Genomic DNA, 23296 nt, shown 5'->3' with positions numbered 1-23296 from the left:
GCCTTCTTTACTGCATCTAATTTAAACCTTTTTTCCTCACACCTTCAAGGCCGTGCATAATTTTATCTCTTCTTTTCTCCTTCAGCTTTTACCACATCACCTTCTATACTCTTGCTCCATCAGCAGTGCCATCATCAATGCCTATTTGTCAGCTTCTGATTACCTTTTACATTACAAACAGAAAACAATACTTTGCTATATCTATCTATCTATCTATCTATCTATCTATCTATCTATCTATCTATCTATTGTAAAATACTTTTTGTAGAGGCTTCACAGCTGTTTTATAAACAATGCATTATTAGAACATAGTCTATTGTCATTTAGTACAGAATGCTAATATATATGTGAAGGGCAACTCAATTCTCTTAAGAAAAAGACACAGAAATCTTTCAGAAAACAACATTTGATAATTGCTGAGACACGTTTCCCATATATTGTACAAAGATGGAAGTCAAAAACAATTCTTGATTCCATAGTCTAATGAACCTTATGGAAAGGACGGTCCTCACATATTTATACCGCTAAAACTATTTATTTACTGAATACCATCAGTGTACTTGGTACTGTGTGAACATACAACATGATGATGTTACATCCATGATCCAAGGATTATCCACAATCCAATTCATACACAGACAGTGGAATTTACACACATAAAATGAACTGTGTGACTGCTCAAACTGTAAGAAAATCACATACTTTACCATTCAGAAAACACCACTGACTGAGTTTTGCAGAATTGCAATTTAAGGACAATTTGAAAGAAAACATTATTTAGCACATAAGAAGAGTGAGGAAGTGCTACGGTAAGTTCCCCACAGAAAAAAGTGAAAGACAAAAGTGGGAGTGGAATACAAACAGGATGTCAAGAAGGAAGATAGTGAGAAAAAAGATCACAGGTGGAGACAAAATGAGACAGAGTCTTTTATACAGTATTGCCAACTCAAAGTGTTAAAAACCATAAGTCTGGCCTCAGTATCATGATTTTTTTTTCAAAATAATAAATTTTGGATTCTTTTTCTTTGTCTCAGAGGGTATGTCTACACTACCCCGCTAGTTCGAACTAGCGGGGTAATGTATGCATACCGCACTTGCTAATGAAGCCCGGGATTTGAATTTCCCGGGCTTCATTAGCATAAGCGGGGAGCCGCCATTTTTAAATCCCCGCTGCTTCGAACCCCGTGCAGCGCGGCTACACGGGGCTCGAACTAGGTAGTTCGGACTAGGGTGCCTATTCCGAACTACCGGTACACCTCGTTTCACAGGCAAGGTTACCAATCTTATCTATGTGTTCTCTCTCTAAGGCTGTGTCCAGACTCAGGGTTTTTTTCGGGAAAAGTAGCCTTTTCCCGAAAAAACTTCCCCTGCGTCCAGACTCAAGCCGCGTTCTTTCGAAATTATTTCGAAAGAACACGGCTTTTCTTTCGATGGCGGTAAACCTCGTTTCACGAGGAAGAACGCCTTCTTTCGAAAGTTCCTCTTTCGAAAGAAAGCGTTCTTCAATGTAAATAGGGCTTCCTCGAAAGAGAGCATCCAGACTCGCTGGGTGCTCTCTTTCGAAAAAGCGGATTGCTCTTTCGAAAGATCCGCCTGCAGTCTAGACGCGATCTTTCGAAAGAGGCTCTTTCGAAAGAAGCCTGCAGTCTAGACATAGCCTAAATGCTGTAAGTGGCTGTTATGGGGGCAGGGGAGTTTGTGGGGTTGCCTTGTAGTTGGGGTTAGAATTGTGGTGGGCTTGCCCAGAGGACTGGAGAGGGTTTTGCTAGGGAATTTTGCATTTTAAAGGTGGTAACCCTACCCAAGAGATACCTCACTCAAACAAGGAAATAGAGAACACAAGAAGAGAACAGCAGCAGCAACCAAGCAGAGGAATCATAAGAGCAGTTACTTACCTCGATAGCAACTGTCGTTCTTTGACATGTGTCCCCCCATGGGTGCTCCACATTAGGTTGGTGCATCACTGTCAAGCCTCAGAGATTTTGTAGCAGTGTCCCTGGGGCCGCGTACGCATGCACTGGCAGTCGCACGCTGTTAGGCTGCAGGCATTGCGCATGCGCGAGTCCCCCCCTCCTACTTACTGCGTAAGTGCGTAGTGCTTTGGAAATGAGTGGTTGGAGGACCACATGGCAACTACGCGGATGTCTCTTATGGGTACCTTACAGAGGAATGCTATAGAGGTAGCCATGGCTCTGGTTGAGTGTGCCCTTATGGTCTCTAGAGGTAGCATGTCTGACTGTGTGCAGCAAAGTCTGATGCAATCTGCAATCCAATGGGAGAATCTCGGTGATGAGCCAGCCCGGCCCTTATTGTGGTTTGCTATAGAAACAAATAGTCTGGGAGACAATTGGAACGGTCTTGTTCGCTGCAGATAAAAAGAGAGCGCTCTGCGCAGGTCAAGACTATGCATTTTCATCTTGAAAGAGTTGGCATGTGGTTCGGGGAAAAAGGTGGGAAGACGCATTGTCTGGTTGATGTGGAAGGATGATTGTACTTTGGGAAGGAATTTGAGATGTATACAAAAAATGAGGCAGAATGGCTCTTGTGCAAAAGGGAGTTTTTGTGCAAAAAGGAGCCATCTACACAGCGATCTTTTTGTGCAAAAACCTCTTGCACAAAAGGGATCTGAGGAAGAAATGCAAATAAGAGCATGACATATGCAAATGAGCACTCCTTTTGCATTTTCTCTTGCGGAAGAGGATCGTAGTATAGACGTAGCCTTTGTTGCCTTAGGTATGCTGTGACAACCAACAGCGCCTTTGAGAAAACCCTCAGGGCAATAGAGAGTCTGAATGGAAGCACTTTGTATTGGTAGTGTTGAGACTCTACAACGAAATGAAGAAAACAAAAACACCTGTGAGTAGGGTGGATGGCAACGTGAAAGTATGCATCTTGCAAGTTGAGGGAGAAGAACCAATCATCCTGTGTCAATGTCAGTAATATGGTAGCAAGCATTACCATCTTGAGTTTTGTTTCTGAATTTATTGATGGCTCGAAGGTCTAGAATGGGCCTCCAGCCCACTGACCTTTTTGCAGTTAAGAAGTAATGGGAGTAGAACCCCTTAGAATCATAGAATCATAGAGCTGGAAGAGACCTCAGAAGGTCTTCAAGTCCAGCCCCCTGCTCCAGGCAGGACCAATCCCAACTAAATCAACCCAGCCAGGGCTTTGTCAAGCCGAGGCTTAAACATCTCTAGGGATGGAGACTCCACTACTTCCCTAGGTAACCCATTCCAGTGCTTCACCACCCTCCTAGTGAAATAGTTTTTCCTAATATCCAACCTGGACCTCTCCCACCACAACTTGAGACCATTGCTCCTTGTTCTACCATATGTCACTACTGAGAACAGCCTCTCTCCATCCTCTTTTGAACCTCCCTTCAGGAAGTTGAAGGCTACTATCCATCAAGGGGAGGGGGAGGGCAAAGGGGAAGTGGAAAAAAAAGCCTCTCTCAAACACAGGGGAAAATAAATAAATAAATAAATAAACAAACAAACAAAAAACACACACCAACCCTCACTCACAAACACAAGCTCAGCACAGAGCAAGAAAGCCCCAAACACAACACACGTATCTGCTTCTTCTCTACCTGGAGAACTCCCTCTCTAAAGCCTCACTCACCCTACCCTCATCCTAAACTGTGTGGGGACTGGTTCAATCACCCCTATGTGTAAGAGGTGCTCTACTTCTTGTTGAAGAAGGATCTTGTCATAGTGGTCCCTGAGAAGGGACGGGGGACGGGGGTGCAAACGGGGTATGGACACAAAAGGTAGCATTTTCCAATTATCTGCAGGAGCCATCTATCAGAGGTTATATGTTGCCAGTTATTAAAGAAGGGCCACAATCGATGCTAGAAGAGATTTGCTTCTGTCAATGGCTTTGGAATAGATGAGAGGCTCTCCAGACCCTCGATCTGATGATCAAGTTTGCTTGTTGGACTGCTGTGACTGATGGGAATTGATAGAGGAAGGGCGTCGTCATTGGTTTCTGCCTCTGCCTTTATTACGTTCCTGCTGGTCTTGTCTATTGTAGTGTTGTGAATATGGGACGTATCGAGGACTCGGGTAGGGCTGATACCTATACTGCCTTCTTCTACGTACTTGGTTGTGGATCCCCAAAGACCGAAGCGTCATTCTGGAATCTTTCATGAAGTGGAGAATTTCTTCTGGCTGTCAAAAGACAGATCTTCTACTGTAGATTGAATTTCCCTAGGGAATGGAATGGAGCTAAACCATGATGCCCTCCTCATTACTACCACTGTTGCTGTAAAATGTGCAGCCGTGTCAGCAGCATCTAAGATGGCCTGTAATGCCGATTTTGCAATCGTATGATTTTTGTAATCGTATTTGCCCAATAAAACTGTAATTCGAAATGCGAAATTGTAAAGTGGAAGATGTATATATATCTTGCGCTGGAATGCATCAAGCCTTTTGCTATCGTGGTCCGATAAGGTAGACCGGTATTGTTGCCGCTTGGATTTTACTTATGCAGCTTCCACCACAAGGGAATTTGGTGCTGAGTGAGAAAAAGAAATTCAGAACCCTTGGGTGGGTCATAATATTTCTTAGTGGTTCTCTTAGCTGTCGAAGAGATCGACGCTGGAGTTTGCCACACCATCTTTGCCAGTTCCATTATTGCTGGATTAATTGGAAATGGTATTTTTGATGGTGTTACTAAGTGCAGTTTGTCTGTTAGCTTGTGCTGATTTTCCACAGCCTCATGGAGAGGAATGTTTAATTCCGCAGCTACACGTTTAAAAAGGTCATAGAACTGTGCAGCATCATCTGAAGTCATTGAAGCTGGGGCCAGAGACCCTCCCTCCATTGGAGGGAGGTTATTTGGTTCGGGGGAGGAGGGGTACTTTCTCCTGCATGAGTGGATCACCTTCTTGTATTTGAAGCGGTAATATTGCACTCTGTGTCATTTCTGGCCATGCTGGTATTTGTGATAATATTGCCATTTGTACCAGTATTGGCAGGAGGGATAAGGCTCAGGTGGAGGTACCCAGGGATTGCCATTATATGAAGGCATATTCCCAATCTGGAAGAGTAAATACTCTGACATGTGTAAGGAGAATTCTCTGGTGAAAAAAACCCATAGAGAAGTCGTCATCAGATTCAGATGCAATTTTTTCCCGAGAGAGTGATTTCTGTGATGTGAACATAGCAGAGCGCACTCAGCTTGTAAAAATGGTGAGTTAAAAGTAGATGAGACTAATAAGTTTCTGTGTTGAGCGTAATTCCCAACAGGTGCTGTCGGTGCCGTAGTGGGAGGCACAGAGACTATCTGAGGCTCTGAATCATGCCTCAGTGCAGAGGGCAGTTGTGCCGCATCAGGCACCTCTGTGGTGGCAGCTGAGGTGCCTGTTAACGTGATCGGTGCCACACTCTCATGCTGCATCGGCAAAATTATATCATTGTCAGATGGTGCTGCAGCTAACGAGGCAGGCAACTTGAAGTCTGTTGCCTCAGAGCACGATTTAGCGCATGCGCGCTGTTTGTCTCTATTGGAGGAGTACTCATTGGGGAGTAACGGTAGTTCGAATCAGGAGCTTTAATTCGAATTACCTAGCCCGTGCCACGTGTAGCCGCGGGCAGGGAGTTTGAACTATGGGGCATTTAAAAATGGCGGTGCCCGGGAACATGCAAATAAAGCCCAGAATATTTAAATCCCGGGCTTCATTTGCAAGTTCAAATGCCTACATTAGCCACCCTAGTTCGAACTAGGGTGGCAGTGTAGACACACCCTCAGAGACTGCAGGAAGGGATTAACTGGAAGAAAAAGAAAAAAACCCTTATACTAATCTAGATTTTTTTTCAACTAACGAAGTAATTGACTAGTTAAGTATTTAAACTCACTAGCTAATTAACTACTATGATGAATTTTACTGGTTTTAAGAAGTACAGTCATCTAGACGCGAAGAAGCCAGGGAGCACAGCTGAGTCCATCCATAGCCAGAGGCGGTAGAGAAGGAACTGAAGAGTGGGGGAGAGGGGCTCACGCATGCGTGATGCCTGCAGCCTAACAGCACGCGGCTGCTGGTGCACGCATGCACGGTCCCAGGGACACTGCTACAAAATCTCTGTTCTGAGGCTCATCAGGGGTGCACCGACCTAATGTGGAGCACCCTAGGGGACATCTCTCTCAAAGAAGTGGCTGCTATCTATTGGGCCCTTCAGTAATGGGCAAGCCCAGATCCCTCTGACCAGCCGCTGGAGAAATGGCCTAAGTCCCAAGGAGCAGATAAGCCTAAAATAGAAGCCCAAGAAAGGGGATGGGAGTTCAAACAACCCAGGGAGAGAGCTGAAGACACCGAAGAAGGCCAACAATTAGTTGAACTTCGTTACGCCCTGCAGGGGATTGAAGTTAAGGAGTAAACCTGTCTGAAGAACTGGGACACCACTGAACTGTTGAAGGCAAAGTCTCCAAGGAGAAAGCCCTGGGGGCACTGTTACTGAACAGGACAGAGACAGATTTGACGGTAGACTAGAAAGGGCTGAGACCGAAACACAGAGACAGGGCTGCAAATCAGCAAGGACATGGCTGGACCTCTGTTACTCTGGAAGAGATTCATCCATTTCAAATATGTGTGACTTAGCCGGAGGCAGTGAGGGCAATGGACAACAGGGGCACTAGGGAGAGAAGAGAGTGCAGTATCAAACCCAGCCAAGCAGTGAGTATACCCAATCATAAACATTACTATGGAGCGCTGGATAAAGGCACATATTACAACAGCACAGAAACACCCACTATAACTTCCCCACAGGAACTACTGAAACATCCAACCTTAAATTACTGGGCATTAAAGATAAAATACATGATCTTGAGGATGAGGATATTTCACTCTGACTCCTCTCAGGAGTGAGATTGGAACATAATGGCCACAAAGGGTTATGGTAGGAAAGTGAAGGGGAAAGTGGAAAAGGGGGAAACAAAGGATCTTCTCCACTATTTAATGAAGAATAATAATTTAAAATAACCTTACTGCTTTAATTCCCAAGGATTCCAATTTCTCCACCAAGGTCTGCTCCAAAACTATTCGTAATTCTTTAGTTAATGAAGGATTAGTCTTCAAAGCATTTATTAAATGTTGCTTACTTCTGCTTATTTTGTGTTCATTTTTTTCTAGATCTGCAATATGATTGGAAAATTATATTCAAAGGTATATTTTAAAAAGACACAGAATTGATACACAAGACGAGACAAAGACAAAGCTGCATTTTTTATAACACTATACACATGTACACCATTTTCTTTGTGTAAAGATATTTTGTCTATGCAGTGCTGCTTTTTTTTTTAACAAAATCTGGAACTAATTTATAGAAATATAGATCTACTTAGAATCTCTAAGATGTCACAATAGATTGATTTACAATCCTTTTTCATACTATGTCTATGTTGTGAAGGCACATGAACAGATATGGAAATATGGAGAATACTATATATTCTGGAAAGGAAAATTATTTTGTAATAATTAAATTCTCTAACGATAATGTTTGATAACAAAGCCAAATTCTGTGTCATCTCTTCAGAGTGGAAATATGACAAGCTAGTAATTCTTCTCATTTCCTTAGAAGCTCCCCAAACATTGAAACATTCTCCAATAAGTCATCAGGTAATAGCTCCTCCTTCTCAAACTTTTGGAAGTGAAAAGCAAATTTAAATATTTTAGTAAGTACAAAAATATAGTCTATCAAATTAACAGAACTCACATAATAATAAGGCATGCCTTAAAATCCCTTAAACCCGAATACAGGATTCTTTTTTCCTTTGAGGACTGATGGCATCATATACACTTAGCCTACATCTACGCTGCAGTGTTTTTGCGCAAAAACCCACAGCGCATCCACACCTCGAGTGTGCTTTTGCGAAAGTAAATCAACAGTAAAACAGCAGAAAAGAGGGCTTTTTGTAGTGTAGGTTAACCTCCTTCTACAAGGCAAAACTCTTTTTTGCGCTACAGCTGTTGCTCTGATGGCACAGGTGCTCTCATGGCAAGAGTATCCATGCAGTGTGGATACTTTCTTGTGCAAAAGTACATCTCAAAAGCAATGCACTTTTTGCGCAAGAAGTTTTCGCGCAAGAACTCTTCTGCAAAAGACCTGCAGTGTAGACGTAGCCTAAAAGTAGGAAAGGTCAGCTGTATTCTTTATCCTTGTGTTAGCTGTTACTGATAACAAATCTTTCGGAGGAAATAAAACATCCTCAAATCAGACAAGTAAAAGATTAAGGGCTAGATTATGCCCAGGTCCAACATGGCCACACAAAGGAGTGAAGGGAAGCAAAGCCCTCCTCACCTATGAGATATGCAGAACCTCCCTAACATGTGGCTTTGGCACAGCAGGAACATTACTGGACACCTCTGACTTTACCTGTGACTAAATGGGATGAACCAGGCATCTAATTCCATCCAGCAATAGCCAACAATGCTAGCAGAGCATTTGAGAGGAGCATGTAACACTCCAAAAAGGGTATAATAGCATTGCTATGTGTCACCCCTTACTCAGAATCATGCCTAAAAGGGAGCAATGTAACCCTCTCTGATTTTTCATGTTTTATTTTAAAACAGATTTGTAGATTTGTCATTATTGTCATTTGTAAAACTTATGTATTTAAAACATGATTCAATTTAGCTTTCACATTTTCTCCACGGAAAATACTTACTGATTTTTAAAAATATCATAGAACTATTCACAAGCCTTTAAAATTACTATGTAACAATACAGTGATGCCTGGTGTTAGCTTTATAATTTCTGAGGCAAGAGTTTTCCCATAGATGACAGTACAGGTAAAACACAAAATACACACTTTAATTTAAATGTACAACAGCATCGATTTGGATTATAGACTAAAGCCAAGATTTTCAAAAGTGACTAGTGACTTTGGCTTCTTAGAATGAGACATCTTAACTGGGCCTGATTTTCAGGGATGGACTCTGAGCACTTTCTAAAACTCAGTTTTCTTTAAGGTGGCTCTGGCGTTACAATAAAAAGGTGGAGGCACTTAAAATCAAGTTACTTCTGAAAATCTTGAAAAGAAAGGAGAAAATGAAAGTGAGCTCTACTAAAAATGGATGAGGGCAGCTGAGTGTTCCTCAGGAAATCCCTCACTGACGCACTGTACAGAAGTAGTAATATTTGAAAGTAGTATCATATCTCTTTTTTTCAGGATTTAAACAGATTGCTTTTGAGGGTCAAGAAAAACTTTTCCTTTAATGTATAGTTCTGCCCAACTGTCTGTGCAATATGACATGAGAGAGAAGGTGTGGCCTTCCTCCTAACTATCAGGTACTGGCCAGTACCAGGAGCAGGATATCATACTAAGTGTTTCTTCTAGCATGGTAAATCCTAGGGCCCTGATTCTCCACTTATCCAAGCTGCACTCGGAGTAGAGGAGCTGCCACATACAGTGGGGTTTTGTACCCTAATTCACAATTGCCTAAGCCTAGCTCAAGTTAGTGCTCCACACAAACAGCCCTCACTTCACCAATTGCAAAAAGTCCCTCGGGTCTTCGGACAGTAGAAGACTGGGTACTTCAGACCTTAACTATACAACAAATTTCCCTCCTCCCATTTTGCTCACCCCCATCATCTTACACTGAGCATGGAAAAGTTATTAATACAGAAGACAGTGCTGCCCTCATTGGATTTAAAACAGTAATGGCTACGTCTAGACTGGCATGATTTTCCGGAAATGCTTTTAACGGAAAAGTTTTTCAGTTAAAAGCATTTGTGGAAAAGAGCATCTAGATTGGCAAGGACACTTTTGCGCAAAAGAACTTTTTGCGGAAAAGCGTCCGTGCCAATCTGGACACTCTTTTGCGCAAGAAAACCCCGATCGCCATTTTCACCATCGGGGCTTTTTTGCGCAAAACAGTTCTCAGTTGTCTACACTGGCCCTCTTGCACAAAAGCATTTGCGCAAGAGGGCTTTTTCCCGAACGAGAGAGTCATTGTATTTGCGAAAGAACACTGACAATCTTACATTAGATCGTCAGTGTTCTTGCGCAAATTCAAAGCAGCCAGTGTAGACAGCTGGCAAGTTTTTCCTGGAAAAACTTGCCAGTCTAGACGCAGCCTAATATGAACTATTCTACTACTATTCTACTACTCTGGAGAGTTCCTTTCCATGGGTCTTCTCTGGCCACTTTAAGCTTATGCAAAGTGGCCTTAGCAAACCACAGAACACTTCCTGATGATCTTTTGTTAATTAATTTGATAAGAGGTTATTTTGGTTAGTTAATATTACTGTTTTACAAATATACAAAGAGCTTCATAAGAATGTATTCATTTGTGTAAAATTAACACATCCTGATAACTAGAGGAATGTATGGAATATGCTTATAGCAAGTAATTTTTAGATCCCCATCAGAATATGCTGAATCTGAATAGAGAAATTATATTTCACAAACAGCAACTACAAATGGAATAGTCATACGTCTTGCTCATACATCTAGCATATTCGAAATTACAGAAAAATATTGTAAAGGTACCAAACAATGCTATCCATTTCTTTTTCCAAATAAATTGCTTACAAGGAATACCCACTGCATTTTGACTGATCGCATCATTACCTTTTTCCTCTTCTGAAAGCTCCTCTATGGGCTCCAGTATATGCACCAAGAGTGCCTTTTCTAATAATGAGGAAAAATAGGAATAGCAGACAAACAGGATAGAAAATAGTCAAGATCAAGATCCAAAGAGGGAAAGTTATGAAAAAGAATATACAGAGATGTAATTTCTGCTTTTCTTTTTCCTGACTGCTGACAAACTACCTCACAGATCCAAAAACTAAGGGCCCTATTCATTGTGACTGTTCAAAGTAGTAAACATTACATTTGATAGGACAGGAATCTGATAGAATACTCAATTTCTAATTGAGCTGTTTTTTAATTTAGCTGTTGAGTTTCCCCAGCGTAAAATTCACTGCAACAAAGTTACCAAGTTTATTTGCAGTCGATATCCTGGTAAGAATTACAAAAAGTAAATGTAAATAGCAAGCTGCATTAAAGACAGAAGTAGTCAAAAACATAATGCAAAAATGTATAAATGAGTAAAGTTAATTAAATTGGAGAAATATTGATTTGCCAATTTACAAAGCCAAAGGGAGATGATGATGTATAAACAAATGCAAAAAGGGAAGGATTGAAATCCTGTCCCCAATAAAATTAGTGACAAAACTCACATTGAACACACTGAAGTGATTCTTCCAAAGATTTGACAGATTTCACTTGCATCCTCCTGCACATGTAAAAGTTTTATATAAATGAGGCCAGGATGTAGGATTTTGTTGTAATTCTAGCTTTAAAATTATTAATGTTTCTAATTTAAGAAGAGAAGTAGGAAAGCATGCAAATATATTTTATAAAATACTAGGGGGCTGCACCCCTGCTCACTACACTTGTCAACCCCGCTCTCTCTGGGGGTAGGTGTCTGACCGAGGCGAGGGTGCAGGAGCAGGGTGTCTGACCAGGGGCTAAGGAGCAGGAGTAGGCTGGCGGTGTGGGATTTCAGTGGAAGAGGTGAGTGAAGGGACTGGGGGGTGCAGGGTCTTGGCTGAGAAGGTGTGTGAGGAGGCTGGGGGGGGAGGGCTGTGTGGCTCCTGACTTTCAGGAGCTCCGTGAGTGAGGAGGCTGTGAGTCTGATGAGTGAAGGGACTGGGGGCACAGAGTCTCGTCAAAGGGGGTGGGTGAGGTGGCTGAGGGTGCAAGGAGGGAGAAGGGCATGCAGCTCCTATCCCCCTGGAAGGGAGGAGGCCTTGCAGCTCACCCTCCCCCCCCCCCCCCCCGAGCACCAGGGAAGAGGAAGGGTATGTGGCTCCTGCCACTCCCTCGCTGCTCCTGCCTCCTGGAGCACCAGGGAGTGGGGAGGGGAGAGGCTGTGTGGCTCCCCCATCCCCGAGAACCAGGAAGCGGGGAGGAGAAGAGGGAGGAGGCCAGCAGCTGAGAGTGGAGGGGCAGCGGGACACAGAGTGACATGATGACATCATTCTGCTATCCCACAGGAAAAAACTTTTTTATATATATATGGAGAGAGATTGAGGGTACGTCCACATTGCAATATTATTTCAAAATAACTATGTTTGAAATAACTTAGTCCGTATCTACACAGCTGGCAGTTATTTTGAAATAATGTCGAAATACTGTCAAACTGGAGGACTTCTTACTCTGACTCCTATAACCCTCATTGTACGAGAAGTAAGGGAAGTCAAGGCAGATTGCTCTATTTCAAAATAAGTTCTGTGTAGATGCTCCCAATTTTGAAATAAGCTATTTTGTAATAAGCTATGCAACTGACTTAGCTCAATTTGCATATCTTATTTCAAATTAAACCCTGTTGTATAGACACACCCAGATAAATGATTATTCTCACTGTGTAAACCAAATACTTATTTAAACAAAAATGAGAACCTCTGTTCTCCCATTCCTAAAAGTCAAAGATTACAAGTTATATTTTCATTGTTAAGTAGAGATAAAACAACTAAACAAATCAATTATCACATATTTATTTTAACAGGTTTTGCTGCATTTAATTTACTTTCGTTTGGGCACATGGAGGGGCTATTTTTAAATAATTATTCTTTTAAGAGGCAAAATCTGTCCTTGACTCCACAAAGGGTCCCCTAGCCCTAGAACTGGTTGTTCCATTGCATGAGTGGGGAAGGAAAGCTGCACTTTAAGGCAATATCTCCATTCCTTCATGGTTCCTGCATTATAGGGAGCAGGAGACAGATGGAGATATGCTGGTCATAGGTGGGTAAGGGTTTGGGTGTGAGAGGGGACAGAGGAGACACATCTATTACACAGATTCTCCAAACCTCTCTCTGTGCAGGGGTCAAGTGAGGTGCTGCACAGGCTTCTGAAGATGCTTCAGTAGGGTCGCTATTCTTCCTACATTCCCTAACTCTAAGGATGTGTCCGGCCCCTGACTTGGTTAACCATATAGAGTGCTAGATTTAAGATTTACCACTTAATTTGGCTCCCATATAATCTGTAACAAATTGTAAGTGCTGAGAAAGCTTCTTACCTACACTACTGCCCCAGAATGAGAATGAGATTCCGCAGACAGTACACTTCACAAGACCACTTAAAAGCAAAACTCTGCTAAGAGATTGCTTGGTCAGATGCATACTTTGCTGGCTAGCACTTGTTGGATTTGGCTACTGAGCTAGTTACTATGTAATTGGATTAAATATGTCCTCATAATGTCTACTTTCCTGAAATGCAATCTGTGTTAAGTGTGTCATGTCATCACAGCATAATGCCGTCTCAAGTAGTTAAACAGTAACAGGAAATCCTGATTTCCAGAAACCAAGGTTTAAAATAATCTGCTGCTCCACCTTATAGTTAACTGCTCCTCCTCTCATTAGACTGAGTTAAAATCAACACCACCTGGAATAGTAACAGTGCTGAAAGCCAGAAATCTAACTGTGCTATCCATACTATCTGTCATCATTCACTGTACCAGAGATGGAACCCTGTATGGTGGTGGAGAGGGACAGATGAGCAAGAAAAAGAATACAACAACAACAAATATTTCTCCAAGCAAGGTATGCTCTCCCTTTGACACTGGTGTGCAGAAGTTTTAAGAAGGACTAGTTCACTCCATAAACATAGAATCCAATATAAGAAAACACAAATTGATCTGCAACTTGGCCTTCTAACAAATGGGTATGGAGATCAGCCTGCTCACAAATGCTCCCTCTCTGATTACTAAAGAGAAGCAAAGTTACCTGGGTCTCTGAGTGTCTGATTGGGCCCCCTAGCACCACATATTTGCTCACTCAGACCCAGTACATGGGTGTGAAATCTAAATACAAATATAATTATTTGATTGTTGGGAATCACATAATACAGGGCTGGGCAAAATATGGCCTGGGGTCAGATCTGGCCCACCAAGCCACTGGATCCGGCCCATAGACCACCCTGCCGGGACCTTCAGGCACACACAGCTGCTGTGGTTTAAAACACAGTCCCTGTGACTCTCTGCTCTGCAGGGATTAGAAGGCTTCATGTGATCTCCCCATGCCCAGCCCCAACTGGCCAATAAGAACTGATCTCCGCCTGAGAGCCTGGGGCATCACAAACCTCTTCCCCCACTTGGAGTTGAGAGCCACGTGGAGGGAGCATCCTGTATTTTCAAGAGGGACTGCAGCAGGCACCCCAACTCCTCCTGCAATCCAACTCCCTCCCCCAGATCACCATCCAAACCCTCTGCACCCCCTGCCCCAGGTGACAACTCCCAGACCTTGTACCCCTTCCTATACTTCTCCCCTAGGCCAGAATCATCTCCTGCACCTAAACATCCTCCCAGATCCTATACCCCAATCCCCAGACCCAGATCACAACCCCATCCTCCACCCAAACCCCATCTCAGACCCCATACCATCTCCTGCACCCCAGTCCCTTACCCCTTGCACCCTTTTGTATGCAGCCTCCAACCTAGACCCCTCACATCCCCTCCACAGAACAGTGCAGCACTTGACCACTTACCAAAATCTTGGAGTGCCCCTCCTACCAAAAATGATTGCCCACCCCTGACATAGTGTCTCTAAAGCAGATCTCAGACCCTCACTCAACTCTTTCTCTAAAAAATTACAAATATACGTTGGACAAGCATTTGAATTAATTCAAAATCCCCATCTCCACCGCATCACAAAACATATGCCCCTTTATTACATAGTTTTGTTTGTTATAAATAAAGCTTCTCTTGCTATCAAGAGAAGTGCATTTTGAAGCTGACTTCAGCACCACCCAAAATCAGTTAACCTTCAAGCTATAATGACATTGTCATGTCTAAATGTTTGTGCTTTTTGCATTGACATAGATATTGTAAAGCAATTTACAGAATTGCCTTTCAGGAGTTCTCAACATTCCTACCAGAACACTTTGCCTCTATTAAAATCTAGGCATGCACATCTGCACATCTACTCTTTGTTTAGTCTGCTGCTTCTTTATCCCAGTACCTGAGTGACATGATTACAGTCACCACACAAGGTGGTTAAGAATCTATTTTATGTAGTTCAGAAAAACTTAAACCGGGCGATAGAGAGTTCTTCAGTTCAAAGAGCTCTATAAAAATGAAGTACAGAGAGAGAGTGCAAGAAAAATCAACTTCCTCTTATTAAAAAAGGAAACAATAAATTATATATTTTTAATTTATAACCTCTACAGTGGGGGTGGGCAATCTGTGGCCCGAGAGCTCATGCAGTCCATCGGGGTTCTAAGTTTGAACCACAAAACATTTTGTTTACCAAATTACAATTTCCATCCATGTATGCTTGTTCTTTTTCTTGGCTGATTTCCTACTTGGGGAATTTGTGGCCTACTTTTGCAAGACTTTCTGAGAGGAATCGAAGGATTTCCTCTTTGAAGTCCCTGGACAGTATCGATCCAGTGCTATAGATCAGATCAGTCTCATTGGGGACTGCTGTGAAGGGGAGAGTCCAGATGCAGGGTCAAAGGTTGGTTGGAGTAAGCTTACCATCATGAGCAGTTTTAATTTTAGCATATGGCTCTTTTTGGTTCTGGATTTTAATTTGAGACAAAAAGTGCACTTCTGAGATGTATACCTCTCCAAGGCAGTGAATGCAGAGGAAATGGCCATCTCTGACAGAAATGGCTTACCAACAGGAAAGGAAGCATTTAAAACTGGAAGAGTCAGTTCTTCGGCAAAGTGTCTGAGAAGCCTTTCCTTCTGCTATGTATATTGGACAGACTTCTCAGACACTTCGCCAAAGAATTAATGCCCACAAATCAGACATCAGACATCTTCACAAGGAAAAACCAGTTGCTTTTCATTTCAACCTACCTGGACATAGTCTTAACAACCTTACTACATGTATCTTACTTCAAAGAGACTTTAACACCAGATTACAGAGGGAAACTTCAGAACTTTCATGCCTAAATTTGACACTTTACGAATGGGCCTTAACAAAGATGCTAATTACCTTAACCATTACAAAGATAGCTTCCCTACTTATCACCCCTGTTTATCCATTCATTGACTCATAAATAACTATTCCCTACTTCCCTCTCCCTCACCCCATCTTCTGTACTGAATCTGATTTGTCAGCTTAATAATGTGTTCACTTTTTTCACTGTATTCCTTTGGTATATATGGTCATGCCAATTCTCTTCCAGAATACGATCTGAGGAAGTGGGCCTGGCCCATGAAACCTCATCACCTATTAAATCATCTTGTTAGTCGTTAAAGTGCTACATAGTTTTTCCTTTTGTTTGGGCTTATGTGCCTAACTCCAGGGAGGGGTTCATGATTCAAGTAGAGGGCAGCAAGTCACTCCATTCTGTCAGTCAGACACATAAAAACCAGGTCAATACCAGGAATGTGCCTAAATACTTTTGAGGATATGGACCTAAGCCTCACCCCTTTCCTCTGCACTTCATTCATATCTAATTTAGGTGGCTACCTACTCAGCTTGATAGATTCTGATAATTCCTTCCATAGGCACCTAACTCTCCCTAGGCATTTATGGAGAGTCTGGATGCCTAACTTGGGGCTAAGGATTCCATTAGAGGAGAGGGCACCTAGAGTTTAAGTGTTGCAACACTGAGTGAAGCCACACCTAATTCCCTCTGTGGATTTAGCCCTAAATGCCAAAATTGCTTTTGAAAATGAGGTTCAGGCTTCATTTAGGCACTTCTGAAAATTGTATCCAATATTAAACTTTCTAGAAATACTTCTACAGGTTGAACCTCTGAAAACCAGTACTTTCTGGTCTGGCAACATCTGTGGTCCGGCAGGACCACGAATGCTATTGGACCAGAGTGCCCAGGAGCCTAATGATAGGAGAGCCAGCAGCCCAGCTGGGGGCAGCAGGATCGGAGCCCCACAAAAGTTATGGGGACAGGCTGGAGAACTCTAGCAGACTGCGGCAGCATAGGACCGGAGGAGGAATAAGTTTAGCCACCCATGGCAATGTGGGGATGGAGAACCCCAGCAGTCTGCAGCAGCGCAGAGCTAGAGAAATCTGGCTGCCCATGGTTGCATGGGGCCAGGGAAGCATGGCAGTGCAAAGCCAAGGGCTGGAGAATCCCAGCTGCCTGTGGCAGCATGGAGCCAGGGGCTGGAGAATCCCAGCAGCATGCAGCAGCGCAGAGCTGGGGAAACCAGGCTGCCCACTGCAGTTCAGGGCCAGGGGCTAGAGAACCCTGGATACCTGGGGCTGGTGGCTGTTTTCAAGTATTAGATATCACAATATTGTGGGTTAATAAACCAATATATTGACCTACAGTACACAAAGATTATGCCTGGTTATGTCTGTTGTAATTTTTCCCCAACTAATAACTGAAGCCACATGAAAAAATATAGTTTTCTAAGGCTAAATCTCCACTTATCGGAGGACTGATGCTCTGGCAATCAATATTCGGGAATCACATTAGTGGGTCTAGTAAAGACCCACTAAATCAAATGTTGAGGGTGCCCCTGCTGGCGCAAGCACTCTTTGGTATTGCGAGGAGTAAGTGAAGTCAACGGGAGTGTTTCTCCCCGGGCCTCCCGCTGTGGTCTTGGCACCAAGCTCATCTTAAGATACATTGACTCCAGCTACATTATTTATGAAGCTGCAGTTGCGTACCTTAAACCGACCTTCCCTCTGCAGTGTAGCCCTAGCCTAAGACTTAAAGCACACACACTATTAAGGAAAACATCAGTTTTGTTCACTATTAGTCTAACAGAAAGTCACAATTTTGCATCCGCTCCACTGTTAGTTCTAATGTTCAGTTGGAAAAACAATTACATAGAATACACCATGAAGATAAAAATAACCTGTCTTACAGGAATCACTCTCAAAGCATTGTCAGTTTTTATGCCTATCTATCTCTATAGCACAGTTACATATATATTAGAACAATGTTTAATGTGATAATTAAAGCATAGTTAAATAAACTGTATTCTATACTGAATTTAAGTATTCACATAGAAAGGATCCCACATATGATAAATTGTGAAGACTAAGTACCGTATATTCCGGCGTACAAGACGACCTCTGAAGTTAAAAAACATCCCCCAAAAATCGGGGGTCGTCTTGTACGCCGGATGCCCCGCCGCCGGAGCCCCTCCGCGGCTTTGAAAGCCTCGGGGGAAGCCGGCGGCTGGGCATCCCAGGCGCGCATGGGCTGCCCGCCCGCCGGAGCCCCTCCGCGGCTTTGAAAGCCTCGGGGGAAGCCGGCGGGGGGGCATCCCAGGCGCGCATGGGCTGCCCCCCCTCCGGAGCCCCTCCGCGGCTTTGAAAGCCTCGGGGGAAGCCGGCGGGGGGGCATCCCAGGCGCGCATGGGCTGCCCGCCCGCCAGAGCCCCTCCGCGGCTTTGAAAGCCTCGGGGGAAGCCGGCGGGGGGGCATCCCAGGCGCGCATGGGCTGCCCGCCCGCCAGAGCCCCTCCGCGGCTTTGAAAGCCTCGGGGGAAGCCGGCGGCGGGGCATCCCAGGCGCGCATGGGCTGCCCGCCCGCCGGAGCCCCTCCGCGGCTTTGAAAGCCTCGGGGGAAGCCGGCGGGGGGGCATCCCAGGCGCGCATGGGCTGCCCCCCCGCCGGCTTCCCCCGAGGCTTTCAAAGCCGCGGAGGGGCTCCGGCGGGCGGGCAGCCCATGCGCGCCTGGGATGCCCCCCCGCCGGCTTCCCCCGAGGCTTTCAAAGCCGCGGAGGGGCTCCGGCGGGCGGGCAGCCCATGCGCGCCTGGGATGCCCAGCCGCCGGCTTCCCCGAGGCTTTCAAAGCCGCGGAGGGGCTCCGGCGGGGGGGAGCCCAGGCGCTCCTGGCGGCTTTGCTCCCGGTGCCTCTGGTCTGCTGGGGACCATCTCCAGCAGACCAGGGACACCGGGAGCAAAGGAGGCGGAAGGGCGCTGGGGTATAAGATGAAACCCTATCTTTTAATTAAAAAGATAGGGGGTCGTCTTATACACCCAGTCGCCCTATACGCCGGAAAATACGGTATTACATTTGCAAGTACTGAAACTATTACAGAACTTACCGTGAGTGGCTGGTAGGCTTGATTTAGGTTCTACAGCATGCTGTGCTGGAGCATTCACTAAAAAAGCACAAAAGTAAGAAGCTAATAACAAATGTCTTACACTCAACAATAACAGATGTATACACTCAAACATAGCAGATATTATATAGAACTTCAGAGTTATGAACACCAGAGTTACAAACTGCACACCTCATTTGAAACCACAAGTATGCATTCAGGCAGCAGCATGCACACAGAGACACACACAGAGACAGCAAACATAGTACAGTATTGTATAGAGCATAAACTCAAAAAAAAAGAAAGGGAAAGCAGCATTTTTCTTCCTAATAGAAAATTTCCAAAGCTGTATTAAGTCAATGTTCGGTCATTAACTTTTTGGAAAAACAATATTAATGTTTGATTAAGAGTTATGAACTCTGAGGTTCTACTGTAGCACATTTACAAGTTAATTAAAGAACATATTTCAAGGGAAAGACAAAATTTTATACCAACAGGTTTCAAAACTAGTAAAAGGTTGCTTTACTAAATAACTAAAATAACAGTATTACCTAGCTGCTGGAGATGGCAGATATAATCCTGAAATTCTACTCTGCCACTGAGTAGTAAGTGTAGACCTGGGCAAATCAATTAGACTGTTTTGTCTGTTTTTTAATTTGTGAAATGTTTTCTGTCATAGCATAGTTTGTTCCTTGTTACAGCAGTGACAGCCCAGGGCCAGCTGATTCCTAAGCATGACTGCTTTAAGAACAGATAGTTCTGGGAAAGCTCACCAGACCAAGACGGGAATGGTGGCCAGGTGCCCAAGTCATGTGGCTAAGTATTATTAAACTTCTTAGTTCAGTCAAAAGCAAGCCTGTCATCAGGAGCTGGCTGAAGGGAAGATCTCCTATGAAAACCTGAACAATGGTAGAATATGAAAGCTACCAGGATTCAAATACAGACCCAAGAAGACTAGGCTGTGGCAACTCTGTTCTAATGGACAAAAGAATTTGAGCCCCGGGACGAAAGCTAGGAAAACACCTAAAAGGGAGGTTTCACGAGAGAAGGCCCAGGATCTAGAATAGGAATGGCAGAGTTCCTCAAGCAGAGATGGAACTGGGGAGCCAAGGAAGAGCCAGAGTCACTCAGAAGCCCTGAAACTGGTAAATTTGAAACCCTAAATAAGCAAGGGTATGTCTACACTACCCTCCTAGTTCGAACTAGGAGGGTAATGTATGCATACCGCACTTGCTAATGAAGCCCGGGATTTGAATTTCCCGGGCTTCATTAGCATAAGCGGGGAGCCGCCATTTTTAAATCCCCGCTGCTTCGAACCCCGTGTAGCGCGGCTACACGGGGCTCGAACTAGGTAGTTCGGACTAGGGTCCTATTCCGAACTACCGTTACTCCTCGTGAAACGAGGTGTACCGGTAGTTCGGAATAGGCACCCTAGTCCGAACTACCTAGTTCGAGCCCCGTGTAGCCGCGCTGCACGGGGTTCGAAGCAGCGGGGATTTAAAAATGGCGGCTCCCCGCTTATGCTAATGAAGCCCGGGAAATTCAAATCCCGGGCTTCATTAGCAAGTGCGGTATGCATACATTACCCTCCTAGTTCGAACTAGGAGGGTAGTGTAGACATACCCCAAGGGTAGAAGCCTGGACAAGACAAAAGAATCATGTGTCATTTCCTGAGGACTTAATAAAATCAGGCCCCAAGAAGGAAGAATATTATGTTTCTTGACCTTTCCATTCAGCTTACCCAGAAAAGCCTGTCCAATTCTGAAAGAACATGTCATCCGTCTCTCTGGGATCCAAAAATCTCAGGTCAACTCAAGTTCATCACTCAGGTTACTTTATTAGCCATATAACAACTTTTTGCCCACACTGATCAGGCACAGATGCACTGGGTTTTAGTACAGGGTGATACTATAATTTAAATTCATGTCACATGTCACATTGTATATATACATCCTAGCTGCTAACATCTACACTTCTTACATGCAGAGATGTGCTCTGGGACTCCACCTTGCAACGCTTGCCTACATCATAGGACTTGTAAGACTAACCTACTGTAAAGATATGAGAGACCCTCAGACACAAAGTGTTATCATTGCAAAGCATTATTTTAGTTGTCAAAACTATATATAAATTGTTGAATTTCATCTATCCTCTCAATATCCATCCTTTGTATGCATGTGAAGCTCCACCTGTCCAACTTGCCAATAGGCAGCCAAGAAAAAAACTATTAAAACTCAAGTATTTTTAATACCCGAACTAAAAGTTGTAACATAATTTACATTTACAAATGATTAAATACTATACTTTCATGCCTCCTCCCTTAAAGTGTTCAGCTTTGTGCTTTGTAAAATCTTTAGGCTGCAAATCCGTGCAGGTTTGACACACAACAGAAAAGAGACACAGAACCAGCAGCACTGACACAAAATGAAATACAGGCATTCCCTGAGTTACGCAGATCCGACTTATGTCGGATCCGCAGTTACGAACGGGGCTTTTCTCGCCCCGGAGGACGCAAGCAGCGGGACGCCCAGATGCGCCGCAGTCCTGCCGCCCGCATCCTCCGGGGCGAGAAAAGCTGCTCCGCGTCTCCCTGGTCTGCTGGGGGGGGGGGCAACCAGGGCAACCAGGGAGACGCGGAGCAAAGCTGCGGTGCACACGGGCAGCGGGACAGCCCAGACGCGCCGCAGCTGTCCCGCTGCCGGCATCCTCCGAGGCTTTGCTCCCCATCTCCCTGGTCTGCTGGGAGAGGATCCCCCCAGCAGACCAGGGAGACGGAGAGCAAAGCCTCGGAGGACGCCGGCAGCGGGACAGCCACGGCACGGCTTCCCCCAGCAGACCAGGGAGACGCGGAGCAAAGCCACGGAGGATGCGGGCAGGACCGCGGCGCGTCTCGGCGGTCCTGCCACCCGCGTCTCCCTGGTCTGCTGGGGGGGAGGCAGCTAGTGTGACCCCCCGCCCCCAGCAGACCAGGCTTTTCTCGCCGACAACGCCTGGGGTAGAGCAGCTGGGGCGCTGTCGGGTTGGTCCGGCAGGGCCGCTCCTTGGCGCTACTGGACCAACCCGGCAGCACCCCAGTTGCTCTGCCCCAGGCGTCCCCAAGTCAGCCGCTGCTGAAACTGACCAGTAGCTGACTACAGGAAGCCCGAGGCAGAGTTGCTCTGCCCCGGGCTTCCTGGAATCAGCCGCTGATCAGTTTCAGCAGCAGCTGACTTGGGGACACCTGGGGTAGAGCAGCTGGGGTGCTGCCGGGTTGGTCCAGTAGCGCCGAGGAGCGGCGCTGCGGGACCAACCCGGCAGCGCCCCAGCTGCTCTGTCCCAGGCATCCAAATTCAGCCGCTGTTGAAACTGATCAGCGGCTGATTCCAGGAAGCCCAGGGCAGAGCAACTCTGCCTCGGGCTTCCTGTAGTCAGCCGCTGGTCAGTTTCAGCAGCGGCTGAATCTGGACGCCAGTTCCGACTTACATACAAATTCAACTTAACAAACCTACAGTCCCTATCTTGTACGTAACCCGGGGACTGCCTGTACTATTAAACTGCAAGTGCTGATTTGATTTTTTTTAAATTATATTTGTGAAGTCCAGATATCAGTTTGTAATGAACTGTACTATTTAGCTGTGTGAATGGCTAACTGGTTAACTGGCAAACTACGGTTAACCAGTGGGGGTTGGAGCAGCCCAGCCGGAGCAGTCCCCATTCACGATAGGCCCCATACGTCCCCACTTAATTGATTAAACATAATGTTAAACCAGTTAACAAATTAAATGGGATTTAACACTTCTATTACCACTTGGACTATGATAACTATGGGTTGATATTCTGTATTACGATAATTGAACCAAAATATTAGACTTGGAAAGCAGAATCAACTTATTTTATATCCTTTTCTTATAGCCTGCACTTACCAACTTGCGATTTGACATTAGCTAGTGATTTTGTGGACAATTCTTTTATCTGAAAAAAAAAATACAATAAGATGAGGGCACAGTTACAAATGGATGCAATAAGACTGAATAAAATAATGTTCCTAAAATATAAAATGGTAAATGGAATTTATTATTGAAGTATATAAAGCCTAACAAAATTTCTACTATTGCAAAAAGACAGGATGACAAGAATGATTATTTAAAACACTATACAGCCTAAGCTTAAAAATCTACACAGCAGTGAAACAGCCTCGCAGCCGAAGCCCCATGAGCCCAATTTGGCTAGTATGGGCCAGCCATGGATCTTTCTCTGCTGTGTAGATAGACCTTGCATGCCATTCAGACTATGCAGTGAAATAGGCAGGATTCCTACAGGGGCCTGTATCCTTTAC

The 23296-nt window shown here is 44.6% G+C and overlaps 1 protein-coding gene across 6 annotated transcripts in view; it reads right to left on the bottom strand.

The window, feature by feature from the left end:
* Positions 1–23296, bottom strand: part of DZIP1 (DAZ interacting zinc finger protein 1) — a 75949-nt gene that overhangs the window by 14382 nt on the left and 38271 nt on the right. For all 6 annotated transcript variants that reach the window (XM_014576038.3, XM_025187268.2, XM_075918812.1 and 3 more), the window contains 3 exons: positions 22884–22932; positions 18985–19041; positions 6986–7131 (listed from right to left, as the gene is read on the bottom strand). In XM_014576038.3, coding sequence (XP_014431524.2) covers positions 6986–7131; positions 18985–19041; positions 22884–22932 — 252 coding nt within the window. The remainder of the gene's footprint in view (positions 1–6985; positions 7132–18984; positions 19042–22883; positions 22933–23296) is intronic.

This window comes from Pelodiscus sinensis, chromosome 1 (assembly GCF_049634645.1).
Source record: "Pelodiscus sinensis isolate JC-2024 chromosome 1, ASM4963464v1, whole genome shotgun sequence".
Taxonomy (NCBI): domain Eukaryota; kingdom Metazoa; phylum Chordata; order Testudines; family Trionychidae; genus Pelodiscus; species Pelodiscus sinensis.
Note: the sequence above shows the minus strand (reverse complement) of the source record. Positions and strands in the feature narration are given on the sequence as shown.